Below are 21,783 nucleotides of genomic sequence, written 5' to 3'. Positions count from 1 at the left end.
AACCCTAGCCTCCCCGTATAGTGCCTAAACCTAATTCCCCCCCCCAGACATCTCCCCCCCTCCCTGCGTCGGAATTCCGACTGCCAGCATCCCGAAAGCCGGTATGTGGAACACATCCCATCAAGGTTATGTGTTTGTATGCAAGATTATTCCGGTTCATACACACTATAAAAAAAAAAGTGGTCAAACACTCAATTATTGGAAAATTGGAACAATTATTGTATCGCTATATTTGCCTACAATTAAAAACCCCTTTCATATTGCTATGATGGGTTGCATCTGGGAATTGTACACGGGTCTTTCCTGGGTGCGACCCGCCATTAGACCTCTTTCAGATTGGCAGCCTGACCCGGCAATATGCCAGGTTACGTTGCCATCGGGGGTAGAGCTGACTACATCGGGGATGGGTGAGGAGACGGCGCTTGGAGAGGAGATCATCTCCACGCAGTCTCCTCCATAGTATGAATGGGTCCTGGATCGCAATGACCCGGGTAACCTGTTCACACTGCACTTGATACAGTAATAACCCATGTAAAAAACCCTGCTTTTTCACTGTGTTGAAAGGCCGGATTGCTCATCCCGGGATATTTTAACCTGGCCCTTTCACGTCGTACCATCCTCCCCGGTTGACACGGCAATATAGAGGGTTATTTGTGCGTTATAAAAAATAGGATTTTGGTTACCTACCGGTAAATCCTTTTCTCGTAGTCCGTAGAGGATGCTGGGGTCCACATTAGTACCATGGGGTATAGACGGGTCCACCAGGAGCCATTGGCACTTTAAGAGTTTGAGAGTGTGGTCTGGCTCCTCCCTCTATGCCCCTCCTACCAGACTCAGTCTGGAAACTGTGCCAGAGGAGACGGACATCTTCGAGAGAAGAAGGATTATACACAGATAGTGGCGAGATTTACACCAGCTCACACATACAAGGCACGTCAAGACAACTAGCTTGAACATTCAGCAACCGCTGAAACATTACTTACCAAGTAACAATGCAGTACTCAACTAAAACGAAGTTGTACGGAATCAAATAACATTTGCTGGAAAACGAAGCGCTGGGCGGGCGCCCAGCATCCTCTACGGACTACGAGAAAAGGATTTACTGGTAGGTAACCAAAATCCTATTTTTTCTTACGTCCTAGAGGATGCTGGGGTCCACATTAGTACCATGGGGATGTACCAAAGCTCCCAGTACGGGAGGGAGAGCACGGAGGATCCTGCATAACTGATTGACTGAACTTCAGATCATCAGAGGCCAAATTATCGAACTTGTAAAACTTTGCAAACGTGTTAGACCCAGACCAAGTTGCAGCTCCGCAAAGTTGCACTGCCGAGACACCCCAGGCAGCCGCCCAGGAAGACCCCACCTTACAAGTAGAGTGGGCCTTAACAGATTTTGGACACAGCAGCCCTGCCGTAGAATAAGCGTGCTGGATTGTGAACCAAATCCAGCGACAAATAGTCTGCTTAGAAGCAGGACACCCAATTTTCTTGGGATCATATAGGACAAACAGAGAGTCCGACTTTCTGTGACGAGAAGATCTCTTCACATATATCTTCAGAGCCCTTACAACATCCAAGGCCTTTGATGTGATTGAGGAGTCAGTAGCCACTGGCACCACAATAGGTTGGTTGATATGAAATGCCGACACAACCTTCGGAAGAAACTGCTGACGTGTAAGGAGCTCAGCTCTATCTTTGTGGAAGATCAAGTAAGGGCTTTTACAGGATAAAGCCCCCAATTCGGATACGCGTCTAGCAGAAGCTAAGGCCAACAACCTGACCGCCTTCCATGTAAGAAATTTGACCTCAACATCCTGTAGAGGCTCAAACCAATCCGACTGGAGGAATTGCAGCACCACGTTAAGGTCCCAAGGTGCCGTAGGCGGTACAAAGGGAGGTTGGATGTGCAGAACTCCTTTCAAAAAGGTCTGAACCTCAGGGAGGGCAGCCAATTGTTTCTGAAAGAAAACGGATAGGGCCGAAAAATGGACCTTCACAGATCCTAATCTCAGGCCCATATCCACACCTGCTTGCAGGAAAAGGAGAAAACGTCAGAGTTGAAACTCCACCGTAGGAAACTTCTTGGATTCACACCAAGAGACATATTTCTTCCAAATACGATGGTAATGTTTAGACGTTACCCTTTTCCTAGCCTGGATGAGGGTAGGAATGACCTTCTTCGGAATGCCCTTCCGAGCAAGTATCAGGCGCTCAACTTCCATGCTGTCAAACGTAGCCGCGGTAAGTCTTGATAGGCGAACGGCCCCTGCTGCAGCAGGTCCTCCCGAAGAAGAAGAGGCCTCGGTTCTTCTCGCAGTAGATTCAGAAGGTCCACGTACCAAGCCCTTCTTGGCCAATCTGGGGCAATGAGGATCGCTTGAACCCTTGTTCTCCTTATGAGCTTTAGGATTCTTGGGATGAGTGGGAGTGGTGGTAACACGTACACCGACTGGAACACCCATGGAGACACCAGGGCGTCCACTGCCACTGCCTGTGGGTCCCTCGACCTAGAACAATAATGCCAAAGCTTCTTGTTGAGATGAGAGGCCATCATGTCTATTTTGGGGTAATCCCCAAAGGTCTGTTATTTCCTTGAACACCTCCAGATGGAGACCCCACTCCCCTGGGTGGAGATCGTGTCTGCTGAGGAAGTCTGCCTCCCAGTTGTCTACTCCCGGAATGAAGATGGCTGACAGCGCCAACGCGTGTTTTTCTGTCCAGAGGAGAATTCTTGTCACCTCTGACATTGCCACTCTGCTCTTCGTTCCGCCTTGTCGGTTTATTCAAACCACTGTCGTTATGTTGTCCGACTGCACTTGAATGGCCCGATTTCTTAGAAGAGGGGCCACCTGAAGAAGACAGTTGTAGACGGCTCTTAGTTCCAGGATGTTGATGGGCAGGCCGGATTCCAGGCTTGACCACCGTCCTTGGCAGGTTACTCCTTGAGTGACTGCTCCCCAGTCCCGAAGGCTCGCATCCGTGGTTAGAAGGACCCATTCCTGAATCCCGAACCTGCGGCCCTCAAGAAGGTGAGGTAATTGCAACCACCAGACTAGCGAAATCCTGGCCCTCGGCGACAGACAAATTCTCTGGTGCATGTGGAGATGAGATCCCGACCTCTTGTCCGGGAGAGCCAGTTGGAAGGTCCGAGCGTGGAACCTCCCGTACTGGAGAGCCTCGTAAGAGGCCACCATCTTTTCCAACAGGCGAATGTATTGATGAACCGACACCCGGGCTGGCTTCAGGGCATCCCGAACCATAGTTTGTATCACCAGCGCCTTTTCCTGCGGAAGAAACACCTTCTACACTTCTGTGTCCAGGATCATTCCCAGAAATGACAACCTCTGGGTTGGTTCCAAATGTGACTTTGGAAGGTTCAGAATCCAACCATGACTCTTGAGGAGGTGTGTCGTGAGAACAATGCACTGCAGCAGCTTCTCCTTGGATGATGCCTTTATCAGCAGATCGTCCAGATATGGAATGATGTTCACCCCTTGTTTGCGTAGGAGAACCATCATTTCTGCCATTACCTTGGTAAACACCCTCAGTGCTGTGGAGAGGCCGAATGGCAGGGCCTGGAACTGGAAATGACAGTCCAGCAATGCGAAACGGCGATAAGCCTGATGCAGGAGCCATATCGGAATGTGGAGGTACGCATCCTTGATATCCAGGGATACCAGGAATTCCCCCCTCTTCCAGACCTGATATCACCGCCCTGAGCTACTCCATCTTGAACTTGAACTCCTTTAGAAAGGGGTTCAGAATGGGCCTGACCGAACCATTCGGTTTCGATACTACGAAAAGGTTCGAATAGTAACCTGTGGTTTGTAAATGAGGAGAAACTGGTACAATGACCTGTGCCTCCACCAACTTCCGGACAGCTTCCTGTAGTACAGTTCTGTCTGCCAGTAGAACTGGCAAGCCTGATTTGAAAAATCGGTGAGGAGGGAGATTTTTACATTCCAGCCTGTATCCCTGGAACACAATATCTGTCACCCAGGGATCCAGGCCAGGCAATACCCAGACGTGACTGAAGTGTCTGAGTCTCGCTCCGACAGGCTCCACCTCCAGGCCGCGCGGTCCACCGTCATGCGGAGGACTTTGGCGTACCTGAAGCAGGCTTTTGGTCTTGGGAACCTGCAGCAGCAGGTTTCTTGGGCTTAATGCGACCTCCCCTAAAAAAGGTATTGGACGGTCTGGCCTTTCTAGGCTTGTTAGGCCGAAAGGACTGCGTTGCAGATGAAGAGAAGAACTTCTTCGGAGCAGGTGCTGCTGAGGGAAGAAACAGAGACTTACCCGCTGTAGCAGTGGATATCCACGTGTCTAGAGCTTCCCCAAAGAGAGCCTGATCTGTATAGGGTGGGGACTCCACACTCTTTCTGCATTCCACGTCGGCTGACCACTGGCGCAGCCACAGTCCCCGACGAGCTGAAACAGACATGGAAGAGATTCCCGCAGCCATGGAACCCAGGTCTTTCATGGATTCTAGCATAAAACCTGCTGAATCATGTATGTTGCGTAAATATAATGCAACATCATCTCTATCCATCGCATCCAAATCCTCAAGTAAGGTAGCCGACCACTTTACTATAGCCTTTGCAATCCATGCACTAGCAATAGTGGGACGTAATATGGCCACTGAAGCAGTGTACATTGATTTAAGTGTGTTATAAATTTTTCTATCAGCCGGCTCCTTTAAGGCGGTAGATCCTGGAACAGGCAAAACCACCCTCTTTGAGAGTCTGGACACAGATGTGTCAACAATCAGCGGGTTTTCCCATTTTTTCCTATCCTCCTCAGGGAAAGGAAACGCCACCTGGAACCTTTTAGGGACCTGGGATTTTTTCTCAGGGTTTTCCCATGCTTTCTCAAATATAGCATTCAATTCCTTTGACGCAGGGAAGGTTAGCGAGGCTTTTTTATTTTCAGTGAAAAAGGCCTCCTCAACCTGCTCAGGTGTGGTATCATTACCATTCAACACATCCCTGATAGCCTCTATCAACAATTGCACCCCCTTTGCAAGAGATGCGGACCCCTGCAACACATCTCCATCACCGTCTGTGGTGTCAGAGTCGGTATCCGTGTCGTCTTGTGTGACATGCACAAGTGCACACTTATGGGGGTATATAGTGAAGCGTCCTGAGGTACCAGAAACCGGCCATACTGCCATAGAGCTCTGTAATACCTGGGTTGCAGATTCATTACTTGCAACCCTGTCAGAAATCTGAGAAATCCAAGATTTGATAGAGGAAAACCACTCAGGCTCCCTTGCTGGTATCTGTGCTAAACCAGTGCTATCCTGATTACATGGATCATCCTGGGAGGACAAATCCTCTGCAGCATATGACACAGTGTCCCTGGACATAGCTAAAGGAGACCACCAAACACTCCACACACACACACACACACACACACACACACACGTGGGGGCAGACAGAGTTTCCCCCCCAAGAATGGCAAGAGAGACACAGAGATTGGAGCCAACCCACACACAGCACTTTTACCAAAGGGAGACACCTTGTCAGCGATGACTGTGCACCTTAATAGGACACACAGTCATATTACAGCCTCATCCCCCTTCTACAACCCCCTGGTACCGTTTACAGATAGCTGGAGTTGCTGTGGAGGGACCTGTTTCTCCGTCACAGCGCTGTGCAGGCAGGAAAATGGCGCTGAAACGCTGCTGGGTCCGCTCTGAAGAGGAGCTCCGCCCCATTAATGGTGCTGTTTTCCCGCTCTTCATGGATTATACTGGCCTGAGGAATTAGTGCTGGCTGAGATCCGGGGACCCCGACATGCTTCTGGACCAGTAGGGTGTCTGCGCTGGCTCAAAGCGCCGCACCATATACCGCGGAGTCATCCCCGGAGTGCTGTTAATACTGTGCTCCTACCCTGTGCCGCCATCTTCACACCGATCCCCCGCTTGCTGGGGGGGGGGGGGATATTTGGTGTCTCACTCGCCACCGATTCTTCAGCTCCGCAAGGGGGTGGCGGCATGCTGTAGGGGCGAGCGGTCCCCTGTGGCGGAGAACGATCAGACCCCTCTGGAGCTCAGTGTCCAGTCAGCGGAGACAGTGGCTCAGACCCCGCAGGGCGGACACTGCTCCCCCCCTCAGTCCCACACTGCAGGGAGCCTGTTGCCAGCAGTCTCCCTGTAAAATAATAAACTCTAAAAAATAACTTATCTAGGAAAACTCAGGAGAACTCCCCTAGCTGTGACCGGCTCCTCCGGATACATTTTCTAAACCGAGTCTGGTAGGAGGGGCATAAAGTGAGGAGCCAGCCCACACTCTCAAACTCTTAAAGTGTCAATTGCTCCTGGTGGACCCGTCTATACCCCATGGTACTAATGTGGACCCCAGCATCCTCTAGGACGTAAGAAAAAGGGGTATTAGTTTCAGATTCCCAGTAGCGTAGCCCTTCCACCTGGATCCTGGCATATCCCTCGGTGCAGTGGGTGGGGGCTTGTTGACTGCATAAAGAATCATCATAGCACCCCCTCAGGTATGGGATGACCCAAATCGTGGCACTGCGCAGCGGTGGCACAAATCCACCCTACTACACTTGCTCCATGAACATGGTCATAGAATACAGAGAAAAGCAGATCCTAACTATGAGCTGAAATAACAGAGATAAATTATATCTAAACATGAAGTTCTACGAAAGACAACGAAAAGAACGTAAACTTAAATTGAAATGTATTTTATTTAAATTTCACCATACTACAATTTCTAATTATCCAGTATTACTTTAATTGTGCAGGGCTTCATTCAAGAGAACTGATGCGATAACCTAGTTTCCCCAGGCCCTGGAAGACCTATAATCTAGCAATGGCTTTAATGCAAACTGGCCCAGCAGTCATAATAGGCCCATCATAATTTGCAGCTCTAAGCCCTAGAGGCCTTTAATCCAGTAATTGCTTTAACACACAGAAACAGAGGTAACATGCATGTCTGTGATTTTATCACTGCAAAGGGAATACATGTAAATTACTTCAAACTGAAAGTCAACAAGTACAGCAGCCATTACATCTTATTTCTCAAGTTTCCTCTTGCATGGGTCTTCAACCTGTGGCCCTCCAGCTACTGTGGAACTACACATCCCAGCATGTCCTTCCTCAGTTTCAGCACGCCTTAGCAAAACTGAGGCATGGTATGCTGGGATGTGTAGTTCCACAGCAGCTGGAGGGTCGCAGGTTGAACACCCATGACCTGTCTTACAGGATATATGGGATGTGCAAATTAAGTCCGTGCATACGCCAAAAAGTTCCAGATATTATATTTCGACATGTAGTGCAAGCTCATCCACTCCAGTCAGGAGATCAGAGATTCTAAAAAGTTGCAAATGAGGAGAGCACACTCATGAATAACATATAAAGTAACTTTACTTTTTCTATAGCAGTCACTAAAGGACACCTCCTGACGAAGTCCTTTAATGACGAAACATGTTGGGAGTGGCTTACTGACGTAGACGGCTGGACGTCAACTGCTGAGTATCCGAGTTGGCGGTGAGCTCCGTTTGAAGACATCACTATTGTGCAACGCTGTACCTAAGTGACTGTCATCGAATAGCCGGCTAAGTGTGCCTTTCTAAACCTACATGTATGTAGAAATTTTATAATTACTAAAGTTACTTTATATGTTAATCATTTGCATATATATATATATATATATATATATATATATATATATATATATATATATATACACATACACACTGCTCAAACAAATAAAGGGAACACTTAAACAACACAATGTAACTCCAAGTCAATCACACTTCTGTGAAATCAAACTGTCCACTTAGGAAGCAACACTGATTGACAATCAATTTCACATGCTGTTGTGCAAATGGAATAGACAACAGGTGGAAATTATAGGCAATTAGCAAGACACCCCCAATAAAGGAGTTGTTCTGCAGGTGGTGACCACAGACCACTTCTCAGCTCTTATGCTTTCTGGGTGATGTTTTGGTCACTTTTGAAAGATGGCGGTACTTTCACTCTAGTGGTAGCATGAGACGGAGTCTACAACCCACACAAGTGGCTCAGGTAGTGCAGCTCATCCAGGATGGCACATCAATGCAAGCTGTGACAAGAAGGTTTGCTGTGTCTGTCAGCGTAGTGTCCAGAGCATGGAGGCGCTACCAGGAGACAGGCCAGTACATCAGGAGATGTGGAGGAGGCCGTAGGAGGGCAACAACCCAGCAGCAGGACCGCTACCTCCACCTTTGTGCAAGGAGGAACAGGAGGAGCGCTCCCAGAGCCCTACAAAATGACCTCCAGCAAGCCACAAATGTGCATGTGTCTACTCAAATAATCAGAAACAGACTCCATGAGGGTAGTATGAGGGCCTGACGTCCACAGGTGGGGGTTGTGCTTACAGCCCAACACCGTGCAGGATGTTTGGCATTTGCCAGAGAACACCAAGATTGGCAAATTCGCCACTGGCACCCTGTGCTCTTCACAGATGAAAGCAGGTTCTCACTGAGCACATGTGACAGACGTGACAGTCTGGAGATGCCAAGGAGAACGTTCTGCTGCCTGCAACATCCTCCAGCATGACCGGTTTGGCAGTGGGTCAGTAATGGTGTAGGGTGGCATTTCTTTGGGGGCCGCACAGCCCTCCATGTGCTCGCCAGAGGTAGCCTGACTGCCATTAGGTACCGAGATGAGATCCTCAGACCCCTTGTGAGACCATATGCTGGTGCGGTTGGCCCTGGGTTCCTCCTAATGCAAGACAATGCTAGACCTCATGTGGCTGGAGTGTGTCAGCAGTTCCTGCATGACGAAGGCATTGATGCAATGTACTGGCCCGCCCATTTCCTAGACCTGAATCCAATTGAGCATATCTGGGACATCATGTCTTGCTCCATCCACCAACGCCACGTTGCACCACAGACTGTCCAGGAGTTGGAGGATGCTTTAGTCCAGGTCTGGGAGGAGATACCTTGGGAGAACATCCGCCACCTCATTAGGAGCATGCCCAGGCGTTGTAGGGAGGTCATACAGGCACGTGGAAGCCACACACACACTACTGAGCCTCATTTTAACTTGTTTTAAGGACATTACATCAAAGTTGGATCAGCCTGTAGTGTGTTTTTCCACTTTAATTTTGAGTATGACTCCAAATCCAGACCTCCATGGGTTAATACATTTTATTTCCATTGATAATTTTTGTGTGATTTTGTTGTCAGCACATTCAAATATGTAAAGAACAAAGTATTTAATAAGAATATTTAATTCATTCATATCTAGGATGTGTTATTTTAGTGTTCCCTTTATTTTTTTGAGCAGTGTATATTATATATATATATATATATATATATATATATATATATATATATATATATATACATACATACATACACACATACATACATATACTGTGCAATTGAAGCAGCACTCCTGTTGCTAAAATACCCGTCCCGGTGCCAATCCCTAGGAGACCACTGCGGGGATCCAAAGCACATAACTCGTATGTGGGTGGCACCCGGTAAGAAACACTCTCATAAGCGCAGGTAGATTTTCAACGTTTCGAAGCTTTTAATACCGCTTCTTCATCAGGATACAAACATAGAAATACACAACGTACCTTATAAAGACCATCTCACCCCCCACGCGTGTCAGCCGCGGCGCGCGTCCCCAGCATGAAGACACCCACTGATGACGCCATCACACGGCGGCCGGCGCCATGGCTACAAGAAAAAACAAACAAAGTGCTGCCGCTGTCAAACCCGGAGTGAACAGGCATAAACAACCATATACTGTACTATCACAGCTGTATAAAAGATAATGCATAAGCACAAACCATTAGCAAACAAAACACCAATGTTATTCAGTCGTTTGCATATGCCACAATGCACAATCGTCATGGCAACCGCAGCAACTGAAAGTATGAAAAAACACAAATGGAATACATAGAATATCCAGTGCTTAAATACAAAGATCATTCAATAGGCCAATTGCACCCAATCACTTAGATCTTTAAACAGATATAGTAACAACATATGGAGCCGACAGATCAACCACCACTAAACGGAAATGGCAATATCATAGGAAACAGTGTAACCCTAAAGTTTCATTAAGGCCCTTTGGAGCCATAATACCTAATCGGTGTATCCAACTGGTTTCACAACGCAGTAATTTAAGGCCCCTGTTGCCACCCCGCAGACACAGAGGTATATGATCTATTATAATATATAGTAAACAAGCTATACTGTGTCCAGCTTGGGCAAAATGTCTGGCTACAGGTTGCTCACTGTGACCTGATGTAATAGCAGCTTTTATAGAAGATCTGTGTGTAGCTATCCTCTTACGAAGTGTGCGTTCGGTCTTGCCGACATAACACAGCCCACATGGGCAAGTAATCAGATATACAATATATCTTGTGGTGCAAGTAACCCTAAGACAAAGGCCCTCAATCAACCTAGAAGCCAGTTATTGTCTAAGAAGGTCAATAATGATCATACTGCACGGATGCCATGGGTTAACCATTATAATGTTGCCAGTGATGGGATACGGAAAGTGGCTAAAAAATGGTGGCCTGTCGAGACCACTGACTCTAATCTTGGTTTGACCAATACGTCAATCATGCCATGCTACACACGGGGGAGGAATATTAAAGACTGGGTTATGAAGACTGATATTACCCAAATACAACATACCCAGAGTGAGCAGACAGCTTTCCTTGGACGTAAAGCAGGATGTTATCGTTGCCTAAATTGTACAACATGTAGGGCTTTAACAGTTAGCTCCCATTTTTGTCATCCGCATAATGGGAAGAAATATTATATTCGACATAGGGTTACTTGCACCACAAGATATATTGTATATCTGATTACTTGCCCATGTGGGCTGTGTTATGTCGGCAAGACCGAACGCACACTTCGTGAGAGGATAGCTACACACAGATCTTCTATAAAAGCTGCTATTACATCAGGTCACAGTGAGCAACCTGTAGCCAGACATTTTGCCCAAGCTGGACACAGTATAGCTTGTTTACGATATATTATAATAGATCATATACCTCTGTGTCTGCGGGGTGGCAACAGAGGCCTTAAATTACTGCGTTGTGAAACCAGTTTGATACACCGATTAGGTACTATGGCTCCAAAGGGCCTTAATGAAACTTTAGGGTTACACTGTTTCCTATGATATTGCCATTTCCGTTTAGTGGTGGTTGATCTGTCGGCTCCATATGTTGTTACTATATCTGTTTAAAGATCTAAGTGATTGGGTGCAATTGGCCTATTGAATGATCTTTGTATTTAAGCACTGGATATTCTATGTATTCCATTTGTGTTTTTTCATACTTTCAGTTGCTGCGGTTGCCATGACGATTGTGCATTGTGGCATATGCAAACGACTGAATAACATTGGTATTTTGTTTGCTAATGGTTTGTGCTTATGCATTATCTTTTATACAGCTGTGATAGTACAGTATATGGTTGTTTATGCCTGTTCACTCCGGGTTTGACAGCGGCAGCACTTTGTTTATTTTTTCTTGTAGCCATGGCGCCGGCCGCCGTGTGATGGCGTCATCAGTGGGCGTCTTCATGCTGGGGACGCGCGCCGCGGCTGACACATGTGGGGTGTGAGATGGTCTTTATAAGGTATGTTGTGTATTTCTAAGTTTGTATCCTGACGAAGAAGCGGTATTAAAAGCTTTGAAACGTTGAATATCTACCTGCGCTTATGAGAGTGTTTCTTACCGGGTGCCGCCCACATACGATTATATATATATATATATATATATATATATATATATATATAGATTCTGCCAATAGGATATTTTAAACCCCAAGCAGAATATAACTTGTGTTCCTATCGTCATCTACCCCCAACTAGTGCAATCTCCACACTACTTGAATGACTGGTCTACAGCCGTCTCACAAGCTACCTCTCTGACCACTCCATCCTTGATCCACTACAATCTGGCTTTCGCCCACTCCACTCCACCGAGACTGCCCTGGTGAAAGTCACCAGTGACCTGCTTTCGGCCAAATCCAAGGGCCACTTCTCTTTGCTCATCCTTCTGGACCTCTCTGCTGCCTTTGACACCGTGGATCACCCTCTCCTCCTCCGCACACTCCAAAATGTTGGCCTCTCTAGCACCTTCCTTGACTGGTTTACCTCATACCTCACTAACCGCTCCTTCTCTGTGTCTGCCTCCGGAACCATCTCACACCCTTCCATCCTTCCTGTTGGTGTCCCTCAGGGTTCTGTCCTAGGCCCCCTTCTGTTCTCCCTCTACACCTCTTCCCTGGGTGCGCTCATTAACTCCTTTGGCCTTCAATACCACCTCTATGCTGATGACACACAACTCTACCTCTCCTCTCCTGATCTGTCCCCCTCTGTCCTCTCTCAGGTCTCCAGCTGCCTCTTTGCCATCTCCTCCTGGATGTCTGAGCGCTCTCTGAAGCTCAACATGGATAAAACTGAATTTATTATCTTTCCCCCAGCCAGAGCAACACCCCCTACAAATATCTCTATCACTGTTGACAACACTATCATCTCCCCCATTCCCCAACTCCGCTGCCTGGGCGTCACTCTTGACTCCTCCCTCTCCTTTGCACCCTACATCCAAGCTCTGGCGCAATCTTGTCGGTTCCAGCTACGCAACATTGCTCGCATCAGGCCATTTCTCTCCCAGAGTGCAACTAAACTTATCATCCACTCACTGGTCATCTCACGACTCGACTACTGCAATGTGCTCCTCACTGGCCTCACTTGCTCCCACATCGCTCCCCTCCAATCTGTCCTCAACTCTGCAACTAGGCTCATCTTCCTCTCCCGCCGCTCCACTTCTGCCACTCCCCTTCAACAAAATCTACACTGGTTCCCATTCCCCTACAGAATCCTCTTCAAACTCCTCACCCTCACATACAAAGCCATCTCTAATTCCACTGCTCCCTACATCTCCAACCTCCTCTCCCTTCATACTCCCTCCCGCCCACTACGGTCGGCTGATGACCGTCGCCTCTCCTCTGCCTTGGTCACTGCTTCCCATGCACGAGTTCAGGATTTTGCCCGTGCTGCACCCATTCAGTGGAATGCGCTCCCCCGCTCCATTAGACTCTCCCCGACCTTGCAAAGCTTCAAACGGGCATTGAAAACCCACCTATTTATCAAAGCGTACCCCTCCAATGCATAACCTAGTCCTTAGGCTGCTCCTCCATCCCCCTGCCCCATGTCTTGGACATCTCTGCTTTGCTCGCATACCACCATCAGGCTTCTACCTGCTTGCTTGCACCTCATGTCATCTGTCTGTTGCCCCTCCCCACTAGATTGTTAGCTCTTCAGAGCAGGGCCCTCTTTCCTCTTGTCTTAGCCCTCTTCTTGACACATTTCACTCAGCGACCATCTTTACCTGCTTTTTCTCCTGCTGGTAAAGGCTCATCTCTATCTATGGCCGCCAGCCCCAAGTAGTACAATGATTACTCCTTCGCTACTTACATCTAAGCTGTATTATGTTTTGAGAATTGTGTTGCTCTTTGTTACCTGCACTCCATTTTTGTTATTTAGTTACTGTTATGCTAAGTTTTGTCTCCCTGTACTGTCCTTTGTACGGCGCTGCGAAACACTTGTGGCGCCCTATAAATAAAATGTAATAATAATACTAATAATAGTCAAGACCCAGTGGGACATAACCACCCTTCTGACAAATGATTGTCAGAGAATGAAAGAACCCAATCAACTACTCTCTGGTAATAACATGCCGAGATGTTCATAACCAAAGTTCTCCCGGCTGCCTTGCCCGGGGAATCACCTATGCCGAAGAAACACTGGAAAGAAGTTACTAAAAATGCTCTGGCTCAGATTCCCCTCTAATCAACTTATTTTGTCTGCTCTATAGTTAAAGTTAAATTATGATCAAACACATTTACAGGATATATCTGCAGACAGCTGCATTCTGCAGTAACACAAGGCAATGATACTAGTACAAACTAATATTATGCTGGATGATTTAACAGTGTTGCACAGCTCAGAGCCTTCAGGCCCAGTAACAACCACATTTTCACTGCCACGCCTATAGATAATTCTGCATATCTACAATTATATCTCGCCTGCTATAGACTGGTGCAGCCCTGTTATCGCCTGATCACATCACTTGTGTAGCCAATGGACGAAGCAACACAGCCAGCCTTGTTTTTCTAAGTGTAAAGACAAGGGGCAGGAGGGTTACCTAGCAGAATGTCACTTATCCTGTTTTTCTCCTGCTACCTGCCCTGTCTTGCTTGGAAACACCACCCAGCTTACTGTATTACTGTCAAACATTTAGTGGTAACTGCTGCAGATGTCTTCGTGTCACTTTGGCGGCCTCAGGATAAAATCTGGTGGTTCAGGTCTTTTCAGGTCTGTGTCATGACTCAGTAGAAAAAAAAAAATAGGTAATAGCTACAGTAAGCGAGTCTCTATTAGGATAACCTGGAGAATTAATAAAATATGATTGTAAGGGGGATAGCTTCCTGCCCAACTCCACATTTAGCAAAGAGAGATTGTTGTAGGGTCAGCGTCTAGTCCCAATCTTTACACTGCTGAAGCGATAGGGTCACACTATGTGCTACTATATTTATACGTATAGTTACTATCATATAGACTTTTGAAGAGATTTTTGTGCAATAACTGATGTGTAACATGACTGATAGTCACATTTTCTGCAAAGCTCCCATGCATCTCTTAACGTGTCACTATATACAGAAAACTCAGCACACATCTCTCTCCCCCGCTCAGCACACAACATGATGTGTGCTGAGCAAAGGGGGGGCGCTCACTTCACCCAGTGGTGACGTGAGCGATCTAACTAGATTGGCCTGCATGTAGGCACAATCTAGAGTCAGCGATAGCGATGCGTGGCTGTCGCTATGGGGCATACACACAGAGCGATGTGTGCTTCATTTATAAGCAATCTAGTCAGACTGCTTAGAATTTATGCACACATCACTACTTGTGTACCCCCCCTAGTCTCTGCAGAGGGAGCAGTCTCTCTATACTGCTCAGTACAATGGGTGTGACTCTTTATATCACTCTTCACTTCATGTCACTCTGCAAAAAGAAACTTTTGTAGTCAGTATATAAAATCTCAAGCTCTTCTTGCATTGATAGGGGTTATGTAATCAACAGTGACTAGGAGCTAGTTTAGGCAGCTGCTGGGAAAGCAGGAACCCTGCCCAAGTCTACAGTAAAAGGTAAGGGTTTTTTACATATTTAATATGTTTAGATTTGGCATGATTTCCTGCTACCTGTTCACAGACACATAGACCCTGATTCAGAGATGGACACAGTGTACTCATTTGGACGCAGCTTGTGTGTGTATGTATATATATGCGCGGCAGGAGGCGACTTGTGTAAATGGAGGCGTCCTGAGTACTTGTGTGATCCGCTGCTGCATCAGAAGACCCAGCATTGGATCATCTTCGAAAGCATCGCCCATCTGCGTAACCCTCAGGTGGCCATCTCAGATCTGTAGCAGAGGCCAGTAAATCTGCGCCAGAAAAAGGAGACCCTGGCCTCTGCCCTTTCAGTAATGCTGCCCGGCACCACCCCCTCCCCGCAGAATGGGTCATGCGCATGCACAGTTCTCCCACTACTGGAGTTGTACATAAACTGTTGTGTTTCCGTACAACTCTGAATCAGGCCCACAGTTCTGTGTAATGCGAAGGAATGGACAAATAATCCATTCTACATCTTCCATCACTGTATAAAACACCATCTTTCATATATTATTTGTTTACTCTTAATTTATATTTCAATCTAATGGGTCAAATCAATTCTAAGCAATGGCCGCGAGTTGATGGCAAAACAGTCAGAATGTTGGAAACTCAAGACTGTCAACAAGATTTTTCTCACACCCCACAGAGGCATACAAATCTGAGCTATTGGGCTACCATAATTCTGAGGTATATGCACAGCTCGGAACCGATTTGCCCCAAGAGGGCTTATTCAATCCCCTGACAAAGATCAAAAGGACGAAGCACGTTGTATGTAACTTTGTAAAGCACAGCCTCCGTACCTACTGAATACAGATGATGCACCCCTATGGGTGTCTACTAACACCGTGTTCCAAACTAAAGCATGAAGCCTTTACGGCGAATAAAAGGTGGCCGAGTCTACCACATCAATGGCACATCACAGCCTCTTTATCCACTCAAGGTAAGTGATCTCCGAAAACCCAATGGCACTTGCCCGCAAGCAGTGCATCCTATGGAGAACAATAGGCAACTGAGCATTGAAAACTAGTGACACGGGAGAAACTGGGGATAGCCTAGAGTAAGACCTTTGCTTTCTGTTTTCCATCAGTATTACTGCTTAGTTCCCAATGCACATTTTCAAAAAAGAGCTATATGTACCTTTACTTATTGCATGTTGCTTGTATGTTCTATGTTGTCCTTTGTCATTTTTACATTGCATTTCAAACTTGACCTGCATTTTTGGTGTCACATTATACAATTATATGCATAACACTTTTAATACACGCAAAGTGCTCTCTATACAAATACAGCAATGGCTTAGTGGTGCCTCTGCAACAGTCACAGAGGGCACTACTAGAACACTCGCCTTTGCATCTTTTCTGATGCATTGTACAAAGGTGCCCAGGAAAATCAGTGAATATTTACTACCGTAATTCAAATGAATCAGCAGCCAGATGGTGGTGCATTGCCTGGAATTAAATCGTCCACTGAGAGGTCTATATAAAGAAATGTTAAATATGTTTAATATAAATTTTGCTGCTTGTTATCCATTTTATAATGCTGGGACAGACCAAGCGCTAACAGTTGGTCCCGGGTGTAGTATGGTATGCCGGCGGCCGGGCTCCTGGCGACCAGCATACCGGCGCCGGGAGCCCGACCGCCGGCATACCGACAGCGTGGCGAGCGCAAATGAGCCCCTTGCGGGCTCACCGCGCTACGCTATTTTATTCTCCCTCCAGGGGGGTCGTGGACCCCCACGAGGGAGAAAAAGTGTCGGTATGCCGGCTGTCGGGATTCCGGCGCCGGTATACTGTGCGCCGGGATCCCGACAGTCGGCATACTGAATACCACCCGTTGGTCCCACTGAGCTCTTTAACAATGAACAACTGATGTCTTTCGCATTTCTGAAAGACTTCATTAATATTACTGTGCAGTCGTGATATCACACTGCAACCCACCTCATGGATTGTGGAAGAAATCTGGAAGAGTTCATTCTCTTCCCGGCTTCTTTCCAAAAAGATTGGTGAGTACACATAACATCAACAGATAGCGCAATGTTTTCAACAGTAGTGTTGCAATGCAAAACCCTTGTTTCTTTTTCAAATTACAGAAGTGCCAGACTTCATGATTACCTATGGGGCCTGCACTTACAAATCTGTGTACTGTGAAACAGCAGTGAAATTACTTATTTCTTCTGCTAATCTAAAGCTCTTTAATACATTTATAAATTGCACCCTATGTGAGCAAAATAGGCCCATAGGTGACCATGTGACATTAATATACAGTACAGTGTCTCTTACCGAAGGTCGGACCCATTTAACTCCGTAGGTCTTAGATGAGTTTGGACCAAGCTCCTTAAAACCCAATGAGTAAGGAGAGGGAGGAAAGGTGTCATCCTTGAAGAGAGTCCTACTCTGCAAACAGTCCTGCAGAATCCGATCGTAATCTTGCCCCAAGAACTTCACAGCGTTTTCATGTTTTCCTATACCCAGCTCCTGGTCTCGTTGCTTCTGCAGCTGGGCAGAGATCCCTGTAGCGTACACTGGAACAATCACTTCCTCACTCATCTTGGCTCCCCAACAGATCTGAGTTTACTTCTGGAAAACATGAGTCATCAAATTTTACATTTGAATTTTAAATGCATTCATCTTTGATACTTCCCCACACACCAATTTATTTTGTTTTTTTCTGGTCCGTCTTATAAAAACGTGTATTACTGCACTTTCTAGGTTAGTTTGTGTTTATTTCATTAAGCATGTGGCGCCTGGAAAGCACGAACATGAAAGGGTGTACAAAATGACATTGACAGAATGGATCAAAAACATATGATGAAAGAATGCCGTAATCAGGAGTCCATAAACATAACGCCTTACCGTGCGCTTTCAATGGTTCATGTAAAATACAACATTTACATTACATGGAATACGCCACAGCAAGATGGACAGACCGTGTTCCAGGGCCTGATCAACCAATAGGCTAATGAGGCTGCAGCCTGTAGCGCTGGGTCCTGGGGAGGGTGGGGCGCAGCGCCGGCACAATAGATTAATTAGGTTTTTTTCTTTTTTTACCTCTAAGCGGCGCCGGTGCAGCTCATTTCTGCCAGCGGCGCTCATCTGCCCTAAGCGGTCATCTGGGCTTCCCCTGGTTTTAACGGGTCCCATCTGTCACTAACACCCAGGCTAAGATATGCAGGCAACTAACAGCAAATCCGATGCTGTTTAGCTGCCCTAGTGCGGTACTTACTCTCAGCTTGGTCTCAGGAGTTTACCACATCTCTCGAGATCAGGCTAAGCACACAGATTGCACCTACAGCTAACAGCATCGCTTATGCTGCCGGCTGCCTGCTGTGAAGACCTGAAGAAGATACTGAACAAAGAAGAGGAGCTCCAGGGGCCGGCGAGTTTGACGACTAAATTTAATGTTACATTTTGTATTATGTCATTAGTCTATATTTCTATAGTATTAAAAAAAAAATCCAGTATTGTATCAGCAAACAATAACTAAATCTTTGGTAATTTTTGACACATATTTACAGATTTTTAGCTGCATATAAGCAAAAAAAATTCGGTGGGGGGGGGGGGGATTGCCACTTCTGTATTACCCTAGGGCGTCTGGAACCCTTAATCAGGCCCTGCTGTGTTCCCTACGAAAGTAACACTACAGCATCATTACTGATTAGGGAAAAAGTGACTGATCAGGAGGCAGTGGGAACATTATTGTGATACCAGGATTTGCTCCCATTCTGAAACTGCTCACCCTAAGGGGGTGTTACTACGGGCCTGAGTCGGAAACTGCATTGCAAACCTCTTCTCAAGTTGTAGCGATGCCGTAAGCAATTGCAAACGCCATCGGGCACTTGGGTTTCAACTGCAGCTACAGTGACACTGTGTCCATCTCTAAACAGGCGCATATCCATAACTTCCACACTTATTGGGCACTACGACAAACATGATTCATTTATTTTGCATGATTCCAGCCATAGAAAGAACACAATCAACTCCTTGTGCTCATGGGCTGCATTTGTAGCTTTAATAACTGTACTCAGGCACTGTGGGTTAGTCTGGTTTACCCTGATATTATGAGATTACAACTTTATGCATGCAGCTTTACACATCAACTGCTGTTTGTTTTTATTATTTCTGATTTCATAAAAACCTACTAATAACCAATATTTATTTCCAACACATTATTAGGTAAAAGATTTACAGACGATCAGAATAACCAGCTAAGGGTTTAAAGCAAAAATGTAGGTTTACAAGTTAAAAGTGAGGTGATGGCAACAAAGAAAATTGCTGTTCTGTCTCCATCTATTCTGGTTGCCAGTGGGATGACATAGTTTTCTAATAAAAAAATGTCTTCCTGTCATTAGAGGATTGACAGCCACATTATCTAATGGAATTTGTTTATTTTATGCATTGCAGGCCTATTTATTATAGGGAGAAAACTCATTTTTAACAGAGATAGAGTATCTCCCTATTAACTAAAGGCCCATACACACTTGCCGATAAAATGAGCGACGTCGTTCATTTTCCCCCTTCCTGAGCGATGTCACTCATTTTATCGGCAAGTGTGCATGCCGCCAGCGACGACCGATGCGCGGCCCCGCGGGTCGGCAACGATCGTTGCTGTCGCCAGTGCATGCATGCAGGATATGGACTGTAGTCCACGACCTGCATGCAGGGCTGGTGGAGACGTGACGTCCCTGAGCGATATGAGCGGTCATATCGCTCTGTGTGTACAGTCGGCCGCCGACCGGCCGGCTCGGGAGGGGAAACATTAGACGATGTCGCTCACAGAGCGACATCGTCTAATGTGTACGGACCTTAATGCACACCTACTGGCGATAACAATCACCGGGTATTACTAGTGATAGCCTTCACCTTTTCTCATATTTAATAAGGACACTGGTGGTATAAGTACCATTGCTGTCCTCCTATTACTTATGCCATCACAGGATCTTCTAAAGTAGAATAAAAAACCTTTAGTATTTATATGAAGCATTTTTCCTGCTAAAGTAAATTTATTTAACTTTTTTCTCTCTGAAAGAGGACTGGTAGCCCAAACCTGGGCTGCATGATTGTGCATGTGTGATCTACGAATGTGCAGATGCATACAGGAATGGCGCTTCGCCAGACAGTATCACCTGTGTGCGGGGTTCTCTCCACTAGCTGGCAACATTTTATTAGTAAATGCAACAATAGGAAATTTTAGAATAGTATCAAAATACATCAAGCAAAGCAAATAATATCACTTGTATTGATAAAAACTTTAGTGTAACTAATTTTGCCTTCTTGTGAAGGACTCAATTTACATCACTACAGAAAATTGCCTAATGTACAATTATTTCTGTAGAAGCAGCGCTTTGCAACTGGGATCAAACAGTATTAAAGCAATATATTGTATTATTATTATTATTATTATCATCACTACATAGACCAATAAAGTAAGAGGCCTTGTTTACATGCTTATAAAGTTATAATACACGCGTATTGCCATTTCTAGTCATACATATGTTTCTGGTTTCAAAAAATGTCATTTACAGAGTATGTTGGAGGTGAGCCAACACGGAGAGGCAGCCAAAAAGCTGTTTTGTGCCTCGGAGACATTGTAGCCGTAGCCCAATCCTACCAGCACCAGCCAGTGTACTAATAACAATACCTGGTGCCAGCCAGGGCGCCGTGTCACCCTATACCTCGCCCCCATCCTATCCTTTCACAGGACCCTGACCATCTCCAAATACAGTATATGACAAAGGAGGGAGGGGCCGCCCAGGACTGGCAGGGAGACTGCCCGGTCTGATACCCACCTGTGCAGCAGAGGAGCCTGGCAGCGGCGGCGGGTGAGGGTCTCCGGGTGCAGCAGCAGCGTTTGCAGTCTCACCCTTCCTGGCAATTGTTTTTGGGCTGTTGCTCTCTCTCTGCAGCAGCGTGCAGTCTCCTCCCTGCCCTGGACGTCCCGCAGACACTCCCTGCCTGGGCTGTCTCTCTAGCAGACACTCCCAATCTCCGGCTCTCCCCAGCAACTGTCTGTCCAGACACCCCCTAGCTGTCAGTCGTCAGTCTTTATGTTATCTCTATCTGTTCTCATCCTCCGCCCAGCTCCTATCTGTGCCGTGTGCTCTGCAGAAGGCGCAGTATACTGTATGTAGTGCTTTTCTGTCACCGCAGAACTTCTCCCCGGTTCCCCCTCACTAGTAATTCCCATTATCTGCAGTTATGCCGCACATTTCTGTCTGTCCATGGCTCTACTTACCTCGCAGTAATCCTGCTGTCTCTATTCGCTTTGCGTCCTATCCTTGTATCTGCTCCCGGTGTGTAGGAGCTATCTGCAGTGTGACGCCCTGCCCTGCGAAGACTCTGCCCAAATAATCCGGGCCTGGGAGGCATCTGACTGCAGCTGTCACTGGCAGGCAAGGTAATATGAGGACTCACCATACAGGACAACTGATGTGGTCACTGCCACACACCCATATGAGGGGAGCTGACCTCCTGTGTACATGGCGCCCACATACAGCAGTGGCCAAAATTGCGGTCACTTTATGAAATTTTAATGTTTTTCAACTTTGAATGCTTATAAAAACTGTTTCACTTC

At 46.5% G+C, this 21,783-nt stretch overlaps 1 protein-coding gene across 1 annotated transcript in view; it reads right to left on the bottom strand.

Annotated features, from left to right (window-relative positions):
• The window catches only part of CAPN1 (calpain 1), a 105,938-nt gene extending 84,732 nt beyond the window's left edge, over positions 1 to 21,206 (bottom strand). Inside the window, exons 1-2 of the mRNA XM_063944855.1 lie at positions 20,999 to 21,206; positions 17,493 to 17,789 (exon numbers count right to left, since the gene is read on the bottom strand). Coding sequence (XP_063800925.1) covers positions 17,493 to 17,759 — 267 coding nt within the window. The 5' untranslated portion in view covers positions 17,760 to 17,789; positions 20,999 to 21,206. The remainder of the gene's footprint in view (positions 1 to 17,492; positions 17,790 to 20,998) is intronic.
• Positions 21,207 to 21,783: the final 577 nt, after the last annotated feature.

The sequence above is a fragment of the Pseudophryne corroboree genome, chromosome 11 (assembly GCF_028390025.1).
Source record: "Pseudophryne corroboree isolate aPseCor3 chromosome 11, aPseCor3.hap2, whole genome shotgun sequence".
In the NCBI taxonomy this organism is placed as follows: domain Eukaryota; kingdom Metazoa; phylum Chordata; class Amphibia; order Anura; family Myobatrachidae; genus Pseudophryne; species Pseudophryne corroboree.
This window is presented reverse-complemented; position numbering and strand designations above follow the sequence as displayed.